The sequence below is a fragment of the Balaenoptera acutorostrata genome, chromosome 7, assembly GCF_949987535.1.
Source record: "Balaenoptera acutorostrata chromosome 7, mBalAcu1.1, whole genome shotgun sequence".
In the NCBI taxonomy this organism is placed as follows: domain Eukaryota; kingdom Metazoa; phylum Chordata; class Mammalia; order Artiodactyla; family Balaenopteridae; genus Balaenoptera; species Balaenoptera acutorostrata.
The window spans coordinates 48,031,321-48,051,422 of record NC_080070.1 but is presented as its reverse complement, the minus strand read 5'-3'; the positions used below and the strand labels follow the sequence as shown (position 1 = coordinate 48,051,422).

At 40.9% G+C, this 20,102-nt stretch overlaps 1 protein-coding gene across 6 annotated transcripts in view; it reads left to right on the top strand.

The window, feature by feature from the left end:
• PLEKHA8 (pleckstrin homology domain containing A8) overlaps positions 1-20,102 on the top strand; it is a 94,425-nt gene that overhangs the window by 23,013 nt on the left and 51,310 nt on the right. For 3 of the 6 annotated variants that reach the window (XM_057550324.1, XM_057550323.1, XM_057550321.1), the window contains exon 1: positions 1,365-1,801. The exons of 1 other annotated variant lie outside the window; for it this stretch is intronic. In XM_057550324.1, coding sequence (XP_057406307.1) covers positions 1,762-1,801 — 40 coding nt within the window. In that variant the 5' untranslated portion in view covers positions 1,365-1,761. Of the gene's footprint in view, positions 1-1,364; positions 1,802-20,102 lie in introns of those variants that run through there. 2 more of the 6 variants (XM_007193507.2, XM_007193509.3) reach the window with 1 other exon arrangement.

Here is a 20,102-nt window from a genome sequence, read left to right as displayed (position 1 = left end):
TTGGTGAGAGGCCGCCCAATACTAACTGCTTATTATTTAACTTAGGATATGAACGATAAAGACTTTAACAGTGGTTTAGGTTTCACAAAGTGCCTTCTTCGTGAACCTCTCTACACTGCCGGTAAGGCAGATTCTTTTATCCCATTAAAAGATAAGTATATTTTGGCTAGGAGAGGTTAAGCGTCCTGCTTAAGGTTGTTCAGCCCCAAAAGCAACTGAGCTCCGCCATCAAACCATCTTCTGATTCATTCTACAACGCCGCACAACATTATGGCTGCTAATAATTTTAGAGGACCTTAGTGTAGAGGGTCAATAATAGCCTCTATCAAGGATAAGGACGTGCAGACCTCCGCTTTCAAGAAGTAGTAATCACAGTTACGAGTTACACAGGCTCATCTGTCTTTAAAATTTTTAATTTTACATTTTTCGCGTAATTTCAAAAGCAATACGTGTTCATTGTAGTCGATTTGGAAGAAACTGGAAAGCACTCGAGATTCCAGTTAAAATAAAGGAGCCGAATTAAATTTGAATTTCAGATAAACAAAGAATTAATTGTTCTGTGTTTTTATTTGCTAAATCTGGTAACCTTACACTAAAGAAAAAGAAAGAAAAAGGATCTCCTGTAACGCCACCATCCAGAAATAATCATCTTAACATTTTGGTGCATGGTTTTGTGACATATGCCTAAAACAATTAGGATCCTATTGTATACTGTGTTTCGTAACCTGCTTTTACCACTGAATCTATAGTTAACATTTTCCCAGTCAAATATCCTTAGCACAGTCCTTTCTCACACTTTCATATGCATAGGAATCCCCCGAGAGATCTTGTTAAAATGCAAAGTTCGATTCGGGAGTTTCCGGGCTTGTGGCGAGATCCTACAATTCCAAGAAGCTCCTAGGTGATGTCAGTGCTGCCGTCCGCGGACCACACTTCCTGTAACGAGGTTTTACAGTTTAGACAACATCTGTTTACGCTCGCTGGCCACACACAGTATTCTATCGTGAAATTCCCATCATCTCCGTACGCCTTATTGTTGGGTACCTCAATAGCCTTAAAGTCCGTAGGACTAATTAGCCTTGAAATAAGAATTGAATCCTGAAGACTAGGATCCAGGGGGCACCCTAAGGGGCCACGGTGGCTCCCAAACATCTGGAGATGGAACCCATCTACCGCACCATTGAGTCAGGACTGTGTTCCACCATTGTCCCAGAGGCCTCCCTCCTCCCGTCTCACCCTCCCTTTAGTCCCAAGCCTGCCTCCCAGGACTCATTTTCCCCGCGGGCCTCTCTCACTACATCAGCCATGGCGCCGGCGCCTCTAAACCCCGGGGTGGATTTTGGGAACATGCGCGCAAGCGGTGCACTGGGCATGCGCGAGCGGGCCCCGAGCTCCGTGGGTCGAGGGCTCAGGTAGCGCGCCGTGGCGCCGCCAGCAACCAGCTCCTTCACTCGGGACACTTGGGTGGCTTCAGCCGACCCTCGGACCCACCCAGTGCCTTTACCTCCTTGAGGACAGCGCGCCGGGCCTGCCGCGCCGGGCTACCGGCCGGCTGCGTCCTCACGTGCGGAGGCCGCCACAGTGACCCCGCCCCCGGGCCCGGGATGTGAGGCCCGCGGGGTGTCCCCGCACCGGGCCTAGGCGCCGGGAGTGGCCGGCTCGGCAGCGCCGGGCGATGGCCCTGCTGCCGGTGCTCCTCGCCTCCTGGGGCCTGGGGCAGTGAGGGGGCCGGCGGGCGAGGGCAAGGTGGCCGCGGGCGCCATGGAGGGGGTGCTGTACAAGTGGACCAACTATCTGAGCGGTGAGTGGGAGGCGTGCCCGGGTTCTGGTCCTTTGTCTGAGCCGCGGGAGGGTGGCGTCGGGACGCGCCTTCTGGGGGTCGGGGTCACGGTCCCTCCTGAGACCAGAGAGGCCTGCGCGGACCGGGAATGTTTCCCCACAGCAGTTTTATGTCTCCCGTGCTGTACAGACACGGCCCCCTGTAGGGGCTGGGTGAGGGCCGTAGCTTTCCTCACTTCGAGGAAAGCTAAGAAATCCTGAGATATGGGGTGACTTGAAAGGCACGATGCCCTCGGTGGCAGCGGGAGGGAGGCGCTGATTCCCGCAGTGGGGTCCTCTGGGAGTCTCGAATTCTGGCGAAGGAGCTGGTCTCGGAAGGTTTCAAATAAATGCCAGCAGTAACCTGGAATCCCAGAGGTGAAAGGTCCTTTTTCAAACAAAGTCCCCAGAGCAAGCACTTTCCCTTTGTCACCTGCAGAGTCATCCGAGTGCAGACCAAGGTATCAGAGTTGCGTCTCAGTTCCAAAGTATGCACAAGGTTTTTGGTTTTCTCACTGAGCATTTCTTTTTGTTTTACAGACTCAGAAATTACCGTAAAATAGAATGCAAGCATTAGCAACTCTTTTCTTGCCCTGCTGAGCAGAATGGCTTAAAAATAGTACCCCACCCCCTTTCCAATTTGTGGAAGTACTTCATATTTTGAGAAGGTCAGCTATTTTTCAGCTGCGAATATGATTCAGGACGAGCATTTTCATAAATGAGTATATAAATAAAAGCCTTATGTGTTCTGGAAACTGTGCTAGGCACATTTTTGAAATTAAACTTTTTATTATGAGAAATGAGGTGGGCACTTAACATTTTAATAGCAATGTATTTGAAATGAAAAATATTCCCAGTATCTCTTAGAGTGGCGGAGATGTATTTTCCCATCCCAGGGGACCATAGGACAGTTTTTTTTAAGGTTGTAGTGTGATTCTCTGGAGGTGTTTTAAGGACATTTGTGTCTGGGAGGAGCAGTTGGCATAGTGACTGATGAGGTTATAGAGCACAGCTAAAAGTGCACCTGGTGGGTATACCCAGAACCTCTTCCCTATGCATAGTGTGGTTACAAATGAGTTCTGTTTGTTTTTCTTGTGATCATTAGTAGAAACTGAGTGAGGAGGGGTGTTTTAGAAGACTTGCCCTTTGCTTCAGGGACCTTCATTTGATGTCAAGAGATTGTATTAGATGTGGATACCTCATGGCTGGGCTCCGGTGAATGTCAGAGGCTAACGTTCTCCTAACCTAAAGGGAGGGTGCTTGATCAAGTAATTTGCTTTTGAGGTATGTCTAAGCTCTAAGATGAATAATCTTATGCCCTTGAGTGAAATTTAGTCGCTGGTCTTGGTCCTTCCCCCCTTTCCATCACACACACCTTGTAACTTGTTTTCTTTCATCCTCAACACTCTTCCTTCTTTTGTTCCATCTCCCCCCCTCCTTTTTTTTTTTTGCCTCTTCTTTCTTCTTCTTCTCCTCCTCCTTTATATACAAGGTTTAGTCTCTTGGTACTGTACCTACTTCCTGGTCATGAAATACCTTTTTTTCCCCCTAACTGTTTTTATGTATCCTTCAATAAAGCAAAATTTCTCTAGAAGGATCTTTTGGAATCTTTATCATGTGGTGGCTGTACCATCTGTTCTGTTGGAAAAGAGTCTACTTTTTTCTGCCCCAAGTAAGATAAGTTAATTTTGTGAGTGATGCCATAGTGGAAGCCCTAAAGAAAAGGGGCGCTGGAGCCATTGCCAGAGATGACTGTCCTTACATCATGCTGCTTGTTCCCATGGCCCACAAGCCACCTCATTGTGGACAAACTGTTCATAGAAGCCCATCACACTGGGTACACTTAGAATTACGGTTCAGCACATTCTCTTTCCTTAGGAGATACATTTACTTTGGAAAGGAATGGTAATAGCCTAGGAGGAGCAAATGCATTTTTGTTTCTTCCACCCTTCTATGCAAGTTAGTCTCCCCAAAAGAGCATAGTGTGAGTGTTAATGACAAGCTTTGATGAAGACATCACTAATTTTCTTCTCCTGAAGCTGGTTTTTAAAAGTAACATTTTTTTCTTATGGTTTTGCACATAGTAATTTAAAAATACATGTAATATCAGTCTAAGTTTTTGTTCATTTTGAATTTTTCTCCGAAGGGAGTACCTAACCCATTTGTGTAGTTTATTTCCGTCATGTCCACAGCTTGATATGGGATGCCTTATGTCCAAATTTGAGTGGAGAGGTTAGGGAAACAGTTTATCAGCTGATCCTTTGAATCCTTGGTGGATGTTGTCAATTTCATTCACCAGCTACTGGTGTGCTGGGCTCCGTGCTAGGTACAGGGCAAGCAGTGTTAAACAAGACAAACACTGCTCCTGCCTTTCTTGAGCTTACAGTCTGATGGGGGAGACAGACATTCATTGGATACATGGTTGGAAGCAAGTTCCAAGCGTGTATGATTTGAGGGGAGAGGATGGGAGAGGCTAGTCTGGGTCGTTGGGGAAGGCTTCACTGAGGAAAAGATTTAAGCAGAGCCTGAAGGATAAACAGAAGCTGGGTAGGTGGTGAGGCCATAGCAGAGGTGCAGTTGGAGGCTGTAAGGAAAATCTTTTTAGGCTCAGGGAATGTCAGTGTGAAGGCCCTAAAGCAGGAAAAAAACTGGTAAGTGTAAGGAAAGGAAAGAAGACCCACATGGCTGGAGAGCTGAGAACAGGCTCCAACAAGACTGCAGGGATGGAGGGCAGGCCTGAAATTGCAGGACCCCATAGGCTGGTTTAAACACTGCGGAGTGATTGTGCATGAACGTGCATGTGTTTGTGTGTGTGGAAGAGAGAAATGGTGAGATTGTTTAAAAGCTCATTTTGGCTACATTTATTGTATTTTGCCAAATACTGTAGTTATTTTGTGAGCTTCTCTTGCCTCTTGAGTTAAACTGTTAGGTATCAGTTACTGAAAGTTGGAAACATCCATCAAGCCCTGAGAATAGCAGTATCTAAATTGCTTGCATGAGTGTACTGCTAAAATACAGAAAGAGAAAGGAAGAAAAGTCTCTTTTCCCTAATATATTAGGCAAACTCAGGTACCCTGTGGTCCATCAGAGGAAAAGGAAAAAGGAAAAAGAGCTTCTGTGTATTTTCTTCAACATTCTGAGCCATCCTGCCTTTTGTGCAGTAGAACATTGGATATTCTGGGATTTAGTGTCCAGCCCTCTCTTCACATATTAGAAGATTAAGCCCGGAATGGAAAGGGGATGGATTAAACATTTCATAAACACCTACATTGTATGAGACATAACACTAGGCACTGTAAGTTTGTTATTTGTATCTTTCAAGCCCTAAAAGTTAGTTAAGGGGTATTATACCTGCTTGGTTATACATTAATGCTCTATAGTAGAACACTAGTTGAGTCAAAGAGTCCTAAAGTCTAGTGCCGGCTCTGTCACTGCCAGCTGCAGAGTCACTTTATCATTCTGAGCTTTAGTATCTTCCTCCATAAAAGTGATGAGATTTACCCATTAATAATTGTAAGAATAGTAAAAAAACAAAAAAAAACTTAACACTTCTAATGTTCCAGGCCCTATTCTAAATATTTTACATAGATTAACTCATTTAATCTTTGCAGCAATTTTAGGAAGCAGTTGCCTTTATTATTCCCATTTTCCAGATGAAGACATTGAGGCACAGAAAGGTGGAGGAAGGAACTAGCCCAAGGTTACACAGTTAGTAAGTGGCTCCAGTGTCTGTGTTCCATTCATTACATAATACTTGTAAAGGTCCTTCCTGCTTGATCGTTATATAATTCTAGCTGATTCATAATGTGTCTATATTTAAAGTATGTCGACCTAGAATAGCGGACTTTATTTGGGGGTGGGAGGTGGGGAGGAATTCAGGAGTACGGAGGACTTTTCTAGTGTTGTGCATATGTTTTGTCACAAGGAAATTTTCTGAGCTGTGCTCTGAGCTTTCTACTTTCAGTTTTAGGTCCCTTTCCTGCCCACTCAGCACACAGGAGGGCTGCTGCCATGAGCTCTAGCCAGTTGCAGGCTTCTTGGGCCCTTCCAGTGCATTAAAACACAAGCACATTGCAGCACTGCATTCCAAAAATAACAAAAGCATGCATCATGCTCACCAGATGGTTGTCTGAGGAGGTGCTGTAATTTTGCTTACCCCCGCAGGTGGAAGAAGGTAATGCTTGTCCATATATGTTTGTACTGTGTAAACAGTGCCAAGAGGCCATCTGGAATGTGAGTGATTCAGAGCAAGATTCTCATGGTCTCACAACCACTAGGCAACCTTTTTTGTTGTTTTTTTTTTTTTAACATCTTTACTGAGATATGAGTTAACCTCTCATGAATTTCACCCATTTAAAGTATACTAGTCAATGGTTTTTAATATATTTACAGTGTATAACCATCACCACAATCAATTTTAAAACATTTGCATTATCCTAAAAAGAAATACCCGTTATCAACCATTCCCCCCACCCCCTCTTGCCCATGGCAACCACTAATCTGTCTGTATAAATTTGCCTATTCCAGACATTTCATATAAATGGAATTGTACGTTATGTGGTCTTTTGTGACTGGCTTCTTTTACCTAGCGTGATGTTTTTTTGGATTCATCAGTGTTGTAGCATGTATCAGTACTTCATTCCTTTTTATTAACAAATAATTTTCTATTGTATGGCTATATCATTTTGATTGTCTGTTCATCAACTGATGAACATTTGCGTTGCTCCATTTTTTTGGTTATTATGAGTAATGGTGCTGTGAACATTTGTGTCACATTTTTGTGTGGACGTGTTTTCATTTCTCTTGACTATAAACCTAGGAGTAGAATTGTGGGGTCATGTGGTAACTCTTTAACAGTTTGGGGAACTGCTAAACTTTTCCAAAGTGGCTACACCATTTTACATTATTGTTAGTAATGAAAGAAGTTTCCTGTTTCTTCACATCCTCACCAACATTGGTTATTGTCTGTCTCTTTTATTATATCTATCCTCGTGAGTGTGAAGTGGTAGCTCAGTGTGGTTTATATTTCCCTAGTGACTAATGATGTTGTTCATCGTTTCATGCGCTTATTTAGCCATTTGTACATCTTCTTTGGAGAAATGTCTATTCACATCCTTTGCCCATTTGTTAATTGGGTTATTTATTTTTTCATTATAGAATTGTTAGGGCTCTTTATTCTAGATACAAGTTCCATATCATATATATTATTTGCACATATATTTTCCTGTTCTGTAGATTGTCTTTCACTTTCTTATGGTATCATTTGCAGCACAAAAGTTTTAAATTTTGACGTCTAGTTTATCAATCTTTTCCTCTTATTGCTTGTGCTTTTAGTGTCAAATCTTAAACCTTTGCCTAACCCTAGGTCCTATTTTTTTTTCTAAAAGTTTTTTTGTAGTTTTAGCTCTTACTTAATCTCCCTGAGCCTCAGTTTTGTGACAACAAGAATAATAGCCATACTAGGTTTGTTATAAAGGTGAAATGGATAGCATATATGAATGTGCCTTGTACATAATTCACTTCAGGTTAGGTTTTCCTGGTTAATGATACCAGGGAAAAAATCAGTTTGTATTGCCTGTGTGTGAATTGTGGCTCCTTACGGTTTCTGAGAGTATATGTATCCTGAATTCCTTAAATCGTCCTTTTGGAAGTTGGAGGGGTATAAATTATAAAGGAAAAGATTCAAATAAACCATCAGAATTTTGGAATTGACTCTGCAGTCCTATGACAGTCATCCTTGTGGATTAATGGTGGTTACAGATCATGTAATTCTGTGTACCACTGGTATGTACTTTTGCTCCCAGCAAAAATTTATTAATAATTTGTTAAGGAACATAAGAGATGTGAAACCATTGCCTCATTGCCACTGCATCAAAAGCAATACCCGTCTTCCCCTTGATTCTGATGTGTGATGTGACTGGAGGTACTAGGAGTGATCTATGGAGTATTATGTGATTGAAGTGGTCTGTGGATGGAAGAAGCCTGGGTACCATTGTTCTCGGACTGTACTCTCAGTGTTTAATCCTCACCACTTCTTGTTACCATTACTTTCATCTTATTTAGAATTGAGCAAAAAAGCTAGTTAAATTCCATTAGGAATAGATTTGAGACAGACCAAAAAAACCAGCAGTGGAGCTATTTTTGTATACAAGACAGATGAATGAGATAATAGGGAAGGTGAGTCCAAAAATTACCATGATGGTTAGGCATTTTTCTCCCCAGATCCATTTTCAAGTTGGCCTTGGAGGGTATAAAAGTACCAGGAGAGAAGGAGAAATGGATAATACAGAGTTAGCCAGAGAGAGGGCTGACCGTTCTCAGTATTCCTATCACATCAGAGGAAGCAAAATACCATTGGCTTGAGAATCTATTCCATGTCCTTCAGTTCCTATATAGTCCAAGACAAGGATGACTCTGTTTTGATTTTTAGATATCAGAGAAATTGTTTCAGCAACCTACTTTTAACATGGTCTAATAGCCCCCAGTCAATCAATCTTTCATTTACTGAGAATAAATGATAAAAAAACACTGCTTCTCAACTTCTTACCAGACCCTATGTGGGTTGTTGGGAATACTGTTTTGAGTATGACATGATCCTTGTTCTCAAGGAGGTCATAGTCCAGTGACCATCTTTCTCAACTACAAAAATGCCCTTCCAGATAAATTTGTGATTTTGACCTTGAAGCTTTTATGTGGTTGTTCTGAGACTGTGGCTTGACAAGGCTTAGAGGGACCACGTTGCATATAGCTGGTCCCTAGTTGTAGTTAGATGTTACCTATCACCCTCTGGTGTCTTTACTGGAATGTTAAAGGCAAATTTGAGGCACCCCTGAGCAGCTGTAATGTTAGTCTTTGGTCATCCAGGTTGACACCACAGATGTCCTGTTGCTTTTCTGCCTCTGCTGGGCAGTATTTACAACTTGGATGGAGTCCAGCCCTTCAACTTCTGAGGCCAGTATAAGACACCAAAGATTAAGAGAGAAGAAAGTAAGAAAGTGAGGAAGGTGTAAAACTTGAGGAGACAGGCATACCTTTGTCAAGAAAAATGTAGAGAATCCTTTTTCAGGAGTGGTCAGGGAAGACTTCATGGAAAAGGAGGGACCAAAGGGTGGGTGGGATTGGCCTGGACAGAAAGAGTAATGTGTGAGGGAACAGAAGGAACCCTCAATGAAGAAACCAGCAGGACTAAAAAGGAGGATTCTTTTCTGAGAGCAGGAGGATATACTGGGGTGTTGTTAGGATGGGATTAGATTATTAAACCAAGCCAAGCCTGAGAGTTTCGAGTTAGTATTGTAGGGAATCTCTAGGGGTTTCTAAATAGGAGGAAAGGACAGGTAGAAACAGTACTTCAGGAAGATTCAGCCGTCTGAAACATGATAAGGGAAGAGGGAAGGTTGAAATACAAGGGCAAGATGATGTGGGAAGGCAAGAGGGGAGGCATTGTTCCCCATTTCACAGATGAATAAACCAAGGTCACGTGCTAAATACTTCACTTAGAACACTACTGCAAATAAGTCTTGAGCCAGGTCTGCCTGACTCCGCGTCCTTTCCGTGACTTCATGCCCTGGTGTGGGCACGGTGGAACATTTGAAGCCGGAAGTAGAAATGAGGGTGATTGGGTAGGATTTAGCGATTGACCTGGAGGAATGGGGCAGAAGTGACCCTCAGGCTTGGAGCTAGGATGGTAAGAGAATGCTGGGTTTGTTAAGAGAGACAGTGTAGTCTGAAGGAAGATGACATATTAAACCTTGGATACTCAGTTTAGTCCATCTCTCTCTGTTTGTAAACTGGAAAATAATGCCCAAAGGACTTAAATGATGTGCTCAAGATGGCACATCTGCGACCAGCACTCACCCGCCCGAGAGGCTTGTCTGCTAAGCTGCCGGGGCGGGTGGGGGCTGGGAGCTGAGGCTCGGGCTTCGGAGGTCAGACCCCAGGGAGAGGACTGGGGTTGGCTGCGTGAACACAGCCTAAAGGGGGCTAGTGCGCCACAGCTAGCCGGAAGGGAGTCCGAGAAACAGTCTGGACCTGCCTAAGAGGCAAGAGACCATTGTTTCAGGGTGTGCGAGGAGAGGGGATTCAGAGCACCGCCTAAATGAGCTCCAGAGATGGACGCGAGGCACGGCTAACAGTGCAGACCCCAGAGACGGGCATGAGATGCTAGGCTGCTGCTGCAGCCACCGAGAAGCCTGTGTGCAAGCACAGGCCACTATCCACACCTACCCTCCCAGGAGTCTGTGCAGCTGGCCACTGCCAGGGTCCCGTGATCCAGGGACAACTTCCCCAGGAGAATGCACGGCGCGCCTCAGGCTGGTGCAACATCACGCCGGTCTCTGCCGCTGCAGGCTCGCCCTGCACTCCGTATCCCTCCCTCCCCCCAGCATGAGTGAGCCAGAGCCCCCTAATAAGCTGCTACTTTAACCCTGTGCTGTCTGAGCGAAGAACAGACGCCCTCAGGCGACCTACACGCAGAGGCAGGACCAAATCCAAAGCTGAACCCCAGGAGCTGTTCAAACAAAGAAGAGAAAGGGAAATCTCTCCCAGCAGCCTCAGGAGCAGCGGATTAAATCTCCACCATCAACTTGATGTACCCTGCATCTCTGGAATATTTGAATAGACAACGAAGCATCCCAAATTGAGGAGGTGGACTTTGGGAGCAAAGATATATATATATTTTTCCATTTTTCTCTTTTTCTGAGTGTTATGTGTATGCTTCTGTGTGTGATTTTCTCTGTATAACTTTGCTTTTACCATTTGTCCTAGGGTTCTCTCTGTCCTTTTTTTTTCTTTTTTTCTTTTTTTCTTTTTTTTAGTATAGTTTTTTGCGCTTGTTATCATTGGTGGATTTGTTTTTCGGTTTGGTTGCTTTCTTCTTTCTTTTCTTTTTAATTAAAAAATTTTTTAAATAATTATTTATTATTGTAATAACTTTCTTTTATTTCGTTTCATTTTATTTTATCTTTTTCATTCTTTCTTTTTTTCTCCCTTTTATTCTGAGCCATGTGGATGACAGGCTCTTGGTGCTCCAGCCAGGCATCAGGGCTGTGCCTCTGAGGTGGCAGAGCCAAGTTCAGGACATTGGTTCACCAGAGACCTCCCAGCTACACGCAGTATCAAACGGCGAAAATCTCCCAGAGAACTCCATCTCAAAGCGAAGACCCAGCTCCACTCAACGACCAGCAGGCTACAGTGCTGGACACCCTATGCCAAACAACTAGCAAGACAGAAACACAGCCCCACCGATTAGCAGAGAGGCTGCCTAAAATCATAATAAGGTCAGACACCCCAAAACACACCACCAGACGTGGACCTGCCCACCAGAAAGACAAGTACCAGCCTCATCCACCAGAACACAGGCACTGGTCCCCTCCAGCAGGAAGCCTACACAACACACTGAACCAACCTTACCCACTGGGGGCAGACACCAAAAACAACGGGAACTACGAACCTGCAGCCTGTGAAAAGGAGACCCCAAACACAGTAACTTAAGCAAAATGAGAAGACAGAGAAACACACAGCAGATGAAGGAGCAAGGTGAAAACCCACCAGACCTAACAAATGAAGAGGAAATAGGCAGTCTACCTGAAAAAGAATTCAGAATAATGAGAGTAAATATGATCCAAAATCTTGGAAATAGAATGGAGAAAATACAAGAAACGTTTAACAAGGACCTAGAAGAACTAAAGAGCAAACAAACAATGATGAACAACACAATAAATGAAATTTAAAATTCTCTAGAAGGAATCAATAGCAGAATAACTGAGGCAGAAGAATGGATAAGTGACCTGGAAGATAAAATAGTGGAAATAACTACTGCAGAGCAGAATAAAGAAAAAAGAATGAAAAGAATTGAAGACAGTCTCAGAGACCTCTGGGACAACATTAAATGCACCAGCATTCGAATTATAGGGGCCCCAGAAGAAGAAGAGAAAAAGAAAGGGACTGAGAAAATATTTGAAGAGATTATAGTAGAAAACTTCCCTAATATGGGAAAGGAAATGGTTAATCAAGTCCAGGAAGCACAGAGAGTCCCATACAGGATAAATCCAAGGAGAAACAAGCCAAGACACATATTAATCAAACTATCAAAAGTTAAATACAAAAAACAAATATTAAAAGCAGCAAGGGAAAAACAACAAATAACGTACAAGGGAATCCCCATAAGGTTAACAGCTGATCTTTCAGCAGAAACTCTGCAAGCCACAAGGGAGCGGCAGGACATATTTAAAGTGATGAAAGGCAAAAACCTACAACCAAGATTACTCTACCTAGCAAGGATCTCATTCAGATTCGATGGAGAAATTAAAATCTTTACAGACAAGCAAAAGCTAATATAATTCAACACTACCAGACCAGCTTTACAACAAATGCTAAAGGAACTTCTCTAGGCAGGAAACACAAGAGAAAGAAAAGACCTACAATAACAAACCCAAAACAATTAAGAAAATGGTGATAGGAACATGCATATTGATAATTACCTTAAATGTAAATGGATTAAATGCTCCAACCAAAAGACATAGACTGGCTGAATGGATACAAAAACAAGACCCATATATATGTTGTCTACAAGACACCCACTTCAGACCTAGGGACACATACAGACTGAAAGTGAGGGGATGGAAAAAGATATTCCATGCAAATGGAAATCAAAAGAAAGCTGGAGTAGCAATTTTCATATCAGACAAAATAGATTTTAAAACAAAGACTATTACAAAAGACAAAGAAGGACACTACATAATGATCAAGGGATCAATCCAAGAAGAAGATATAAGAATTGTAATATTTATGCACCCAACATAGGAGCACCTCAATACATAAGGCAAATACTAACAGCCATAAAAGAGGAAATCGACAGGAACACAATCATAGTAGGGGACTTTAACACCCCACTTTCACCAATGGACAGATCATCCAAAATGAAAATAAATAAGGAAACACAAGCTTTAAGTGATACATTAAACAAGACGGACTTAATTGATATTTATAGGACATTCCATCCAAAAACAACAGAATAAACTTTCTTCTCAAGTGCTCATGGAACATTCTTCAGGATAGATCATATCTTGGGTCACAAATCAAGCCTTGGTAAATTTAAGAAAATTAAATCGTATCAAGTATCTTTTCTGACCACAACGCTATGAGACTAGATATAAATTACAGGAAAAAATCTGTAAAACATACAAACACATAGAGGCTAAACAATACACTACTTAATAACGAAGAAATCACTGAAGAAATCAAAAAATACCTAGAAACAAATGACAATGAAAACACGACGAGCCAAAACCTATGGGATACAGCAAAAGCAGTTCTAAGAGGGAAGTTTATAGCAATAGAATCCTACCTTAAGAAACAAGAAACATCTCAAATAAACAACCTAACCTTACACCTAAAGCAATTAGAGAAAGAAGAACAAAAAAACCCCGAAGTTAGCAGAAGGAAAGAAATCATAAAGATCAGATCAGAAATAAATGAAAAAGAGATGAAGGAAACGATATCAAAGATCAATAAAACTAAAAGCTGGTTCTTTGAGAAGATAAACAAAATTGATAAACCATTAGCCAGACTCATCAAGAAAAAGAGGGAGAAGACTCAAATCAATAGAATTAGAAATGAAAAAGGAGAAGTAATAACTGACACTGCAGAAATACAAAGGATCATGAGACATTACTACAAGCAACTATATGCCAATAAAATGGACAACCTGGAAGAAATGGACAAATTCTTAGAAATGCACAACCTTCTGAGACTGAACCAGGAAGAAATAGAAAATATGAACAGACCAATCACAAGCACTGAAATTGAAACTGTGATTAAAAATCTTCCAACAAAAAAAGCCCAGGATGAGATGGCTTCACAGGTGAATTCTATCATACATTTAGAGAAGAGCTAACACTTATCATTCTCAAACTCTTCCAAAATATAGCAGAGAGAGGAACACTCCCAAACTCATTCTACGAGGCCACCATCACCCTGATACCAAAACCAGACAAAGATGTCACAAAGAAAGAAAACTACAGGCCAATATTACTGATGAACATAGATGCAAAACTCCTCAACAAAATACTAGCAAACAGAATCCAACAGCACATTAAAAGGATCATACACCATGATCAAGTGGGGTTTAGCCCAGGAATGCAAGGATTCTTCAATATACGCAGATCAATCAATGTGATACACCGTATTAACAAATTGAAGGAGAAAAACCACATGATAATCTCAATAAATGCAGAGAAAGCCTTCGACAAAATTCAACACCCATTTATGATAAAAACCTTCCAGAAAGTAGGCATAAAGGGAACTTACCTCAACATAATAAAGGCCATATATGACAAACCCACAGCCAACATCATCCTCAATGGTGAAAAACTGAAACCATTTCCACTAAGATCAGGAAGAAGACAAGGTTGCCCACTCTCACCACTATTATTCAACATAGTTTTGGAAGTTTTAGCCACGGCAATCAGAGAAGAAAAAGAAATAAAAGGAATCCAAATCAGAAAAGAAGAAGTAAAGCTGTCACTGTTTGCAGATGACATGATACTATACATAAAGAATCCTAGAGATGCTAGCAGAACACTACTAGAGCTAATCAATGAATTTGGTAAAGTAGCAGGATACAAAATTAATGCACAGAAATCTCTTGCATTCTTGTACACTAATGATGAAAAATCTGAAAGTGAAATTAAGAAAACACTCCCATTTACCATTGCAACGAAAAGAATAAGATACCTAGGAATAAACCTACCTAAGGAGACAAAAGACCTGTATGCAGAAGATTATAAGACACTGATGAAAGAAGTCAAAGATGATACAAATAGATGGAGAGATACACCATGTTCTTGGATTGGAAGAATCAACATTGTGAGAATGACTATACTACCCAAAGCAATCTACAGATTCAATGCAATCCCTATCAAACTACCAATGGCATTTTTCACAGAACTAGAACAAAAAATTTCACAATTTGTATGGAAACACAAAAGACCCCGAATAGCCAAAGCAATCTTGAGAAAGAAAAACGGACCTGGAGGAATCAGGCTCCCTGACTTCAGACTATAGTACAAAGCTACAGTAATCAGGAGAGTATGGTACTGGCACAAAAACAGAAATATAGATCAATGGAACAGGATAGAAAGCCCAGAGATAAAGCCACACACATATAGTCACCTTATCTTTGATAAAGGAGGCAAGCATATACAGTGGAGAAAAGACAGCCTCTTCAATAAGTGGTGCTGGGAAAACTGGACAGCTACATGTAAAAGAATGAAACTAGAACACTCCCTAACACCATACACAAAAATAAACTCAAAATGGATTAAAGACCTAAATGTAAGGCCAGACACTATCAAACTCTTAGAGGAAAACATAGGCAGAACACTCTATGACATAAATCACAGCAAGATCCTTTTTGACCCACCTCCTAGAGAAAGGGAAATAAAAACAAAAATAAACAAATTGGACCTAAAAACTTAAAAGGTTTTGCAAAGCAAAGGAAACCATAAACAAGACGAAAAGACTACCCTCAGAATGGGAGAAAATATTTGCAAATGAGGCAACTGACAAATGGTTAATCTCCAAAATTTACAAGCAGCTCATGCAGCTCAGTATCAAAAACACAACCCAATCCAAAAATGGGCAGAAGACTTAAATAGACGTTTCTCCAAAGAAAGTATACAGATTGCCAACAAACACCTGAAAGGATGCTCAACATCATTAATCATTAGAGAAATGCAAATCAAAACTACATTGAGGTATCACCTCACACCAGTCAGAATGGCCATAATCAAAAAATTTACAAACAATAAATGCTGGAGAGGGTGTGGAGAAAAGGGAAACCTCTTGCACTGTTGGTGGGAATGTAAATTGATACAGCCACTATGGAGAACAGTATGGAGGTTCCTTAAGAAACTACAAATAGAACTACCATACGACCCAGCATCCCACTACTGGGCATATACCCTGAGAAAACCATAATTCAAAAAGAGTCATGCCCCACAATGTTCATTGCAGCTCTATTTACAATAGCCAGGACATGGAAGCACCCTAAATGTCCATCGACAGATGAATGGATAAAGAAGATGTGGCACATATATACAATGGAATATTACTCAGCCATAAAAAGAAATGAAATGGAGGTATTTGTAATGAGGTGGATGGAGTTAGAGTCTATCATACAGAGTGAAGTAAGTCAGAAAGAGAAAAACAAATACAGTATGCTAACACATATATATGGAATCTAAGGGAAAAAAAAAAAAAGGCCATGAAGAACCTAGTGGCAAGATGGGAATAAAGACACAGACCTACTAGAGAATGGACTTGAGGATATGGGGAGGGGGTGGGGTGAGATGTGACAGGGTAAGAGAGTGTCATGGACATATATACACTACCAAATGTAAAATAGATAGCTAGTGGGAAGCAGCCGCATAGCACAGGGAGATCAGCTCGGTGCTTTGTGACCACCTAGAGGGGTGGGATGGGGAGGGTGGGAGGGAGGGAGATGCAAGAGGGAAGAGAAATGGGAACATATTGTATATGTATAACTGATTCACTTTGTTATAAAGCAGATGCTAACGCACTATTGTAAGGCAATTATACTTCAATAAAGATGTTAAAAAAAAAAAAGAAATGAAATTGAGTTATTTGTAGTGAGGTGGATGGACCTAGAGTCTGCCATACAGAGTGAAGTAAGTCAGAAAGAGAAAAACAAATACAGTATGCTAACACATATATATATATGGAATCTAAAAAAAAAAAAAAAAAAAAGGTCATGAAGAACCTAAGGGCAAGACGGGAATAAAGATGCAGACCTACTAGAGAATGGACTTGAGGACATGGGGAGGGGGAACAGTAAGCTGGGACGAAGTGAGAGAGTGGCATGGACATATATACACTACCAAATGTAAAATAGATAGCTAGTGGGAAGCAGCCGCACAGCACAGGGAGATCAGCTCAGTGCTTTGTGACCACCTAGAGGCGTGAAATAGGGAGGGTGGGAGGGAGTGGGACACAAGAGGGAAGAGATATGGGGATACATGTATATGTATAGCTGATTCACTTTGTTATAAAGCAGAAACTAACACACCACTGTTAAGCAATTATTCTCAAATAAAGATGTTAAAAAAAGATGGCACATCTGGATGTTATGAGTCTGAACTTGAAACAAAGTTTCCTGACTCTATTTTTTTGAGTAAGGTGATGGTGGGACATATTAGAGGGCATTGCCTAGAACAAATAAATAAAACAAATATCTAGTTTGGTAGCCCAAAGCTCACACAGAAGAGGTGACTAACAGAAGATTTTAAAGAGAATTTGGTATCATATATTGCAGTTATAGTCTCCTCACCACCTGCATGCCTGACTCTCCAGAAGACTGTCACTCTTTGAGGGCTGGGATTTTCTTTTTTCTAAATCTCCATGCCTGGAAAATTATAAGTGCTCAAAAAAATGCTTTTTGAACTAATTAATGGTAAATTAAGGAGCCTATAATTTAGCTAATGCTTAGTTATTATCTGTTACTATTAGGGGTGCCTCTTCTTCTTTCCTCCCCAGCTGTAGCAAAACTCTTCCTGACTGACCTGACAGAGAAACCCAAAACTTTGTTATCTGCTGTCCTGTCTGGAGCTCCCCGAGGGAAGCTTAGTCATGATGGAGGGCTCTGATGAGGTAGAGTATAGCTGAACACCCAGGGCTGGACAGTGGACAGCACCAAGGCCATGGAGATCAAAGGTCAATAACTGAGCTTTGTTTCAATTTTAAAATGGTAGATTTTTTTCACCTTTAACATATAGATATAACATTCATAATATGTGAGTTATAATCATCATTTAATTATATGGATTATGAACACAGCAACCATAATTTGTGGTGAATAAATTAAGTCTTGACTCACCACTTGAGAAAGATTGTCAATCCTATCAAGAAATTTAATCTTCCTTTGTTTGCTTGACATTAGTTATTTTCTCCTGATTATAAGAAAGAATTGTTTCCTGTTACTCTGTATTAAGATAGAGGTTTACAGGTTTTGAAAGCTGAAGGAGACTACTAGAGACTATTAAACTCATGCTTTAATTCTGTAGAAAAGGAAACTAAAGCCAAAATAAGTTAGGGACTTATTCAACCCTTTTGCTTCTCTTTTTCTATACCTGCTTAATTATAGTCACTAGTTTTTTCTTCTTATGGCTGATGAAAAAGCACCTTTCCTTCACTTTTTTCTTTACTTTTGGCCTAAGTTTCTGTAATGGATTTTTTAAAATTTTTTATTTTTTGGCCACACCGCATGGCATGAGGGATCTTAGTTCCCCGACCATGGATCAAACCCGTGCCCACTGCAGTGGAAGCGTGGAGTCTTAACTACTGAACTGCCAGGGAAGTCCCATGTAATGGATTCAAATAGCTCCTTCTCATGTTTTTCTGCATTTCTACATGGCAACATTTCATTATGGATTTTTTAAAATTTACAGTGTGTAAATGTTTTATTTTTATCTGTGTTTTCTTTTTCTGTTTAACAGTAAGATTGTAAACTTCTGGTTTCTCATAACACCTAATCAGCAAAAGTTCTGAAAAAGCTATGATGGGTTTATAGGCAGAATGATGTACCCTAACATGAGGCTGACGTTTCACTAAGTGGGCATCCCACTACTTGTTCTGTTTGAGTGTTGTTTTTGGGCCAACATAGAGTAAGCCCACTGTAGCCTCTCTCCCACTGATTACGATTAAAAGCTCAGAACAAAGTACTAAAAGCAAGTACTTGAGGACTCTGAAAAGTATAACAACAGGCAGACTGGGGAGGGAAGACAAAACTTGAATGATCAAGATGATAAAGATCAACACTCTTGAAACAAACAGAAAGGCAGAGATTCTTGGCAGAGAAATATAAACTATTAAAAAGGACTAAAAGGTGGCTTCCCTGGTGGCACAGTGGTTGAGAATCTGCCTGCCAATGCAGGGGACATGGGTTCGAGCCCTGGTCCGGGAGGATCCCACATGCCGCGGAGCAGCTAAGCCTGTGCGCCACAACTACTGAGCCTGCGCTCTAGAGCCCGTGACCCACAACTGCTGAGCCCACGTGCCACAACTACGGAAGCCCACGTGCCTAGAGCCCATGCTCCGCAACAGGAGAAACCACAGCAATGAGAAGCCTGCTCGCCACAACCAGAGAAAAGCCCACGCACAGCAATGAAGACCAATGCATCCAAAAAAAAATAAAATAAAATAATAAAATAAATAAATTTATAAAAAAATAGGACTAAAAGGACATTTTTGAACTAAAAAATACAATATCTGAAAAATTTTTTAAATCATTCAGTAGATGGGCTTAGTAGAATGCAGATGACACAGGAAAGAATCAGTGAACTTGAATAAATCAATAGAAAGTATCTAGTCTGAAGAACAGAGAGAAAAAAGATTGGGAAAAAAATGAATAAAATCTCAGGGACTTGTGGGACAATAACAAAAGGTCTAACATTCTGGCACTGGAGAAGGGAGAAAGGGAAAGGAGAAAGAAATTGGTGAAGAAAAGGGGTTTGAAAAAATAATAACTGAAAATTTCCCCAATTAGGTAAAAGCTACAAATTTACAGATTCAAGAAGCTCAGCAAACTCCAAGCCGTATAAACTCAAAGAAAGACATACCCACACACAACATAATGAAACTGCTGAAAGCTAAGAAAAAAATCTTAAAAGCAGCAAGAGTAGAAAGACACAATACATATAGGGAAACAACAATTTCAATATCTGGGATTTCTTTTCAGAAAGCATAGAGGCTAGAAGAAAGTGGAACAACATCTTTAAAGTGCTGAAAGAAAGGAATTGTCAACACAGCATTCTATATCCAATGAAATAGTATTCAAGGGTTAAGGCAAAATAAAAATATCCTTAGATGAAGGAAAATTGTAATAAGGAAATGCTACAGGCAGTTCTTTAAGCTGAGGGGAAGTGGTAACGGGGGAAGTTAGAACATCAGGATTAAAGGAAGAGCAACAGAAATGATAAATATCTGGGTAAATAGACTTTTTCTCCTTTTAATTCTTTAAAATGTGTATGACTATTGGAAGCAAAAACTGTAACATTGTCATTGGGGGTATAGTGTTCATTGTATATATATGTAATATATATGATAACTATAATTAAGTGGGAAGGCTGAAAGTACTTATATGGTTTTAGGTTTGTATGTTTTACTTGCAATGATAAAACAACAGTAAATAGGCTGAAAGTTAGATATGTATTTCATAAGTCCTAGAGCAAGTAATGAAAAAATACCAAGAGATACAGCAAAAACTCCAA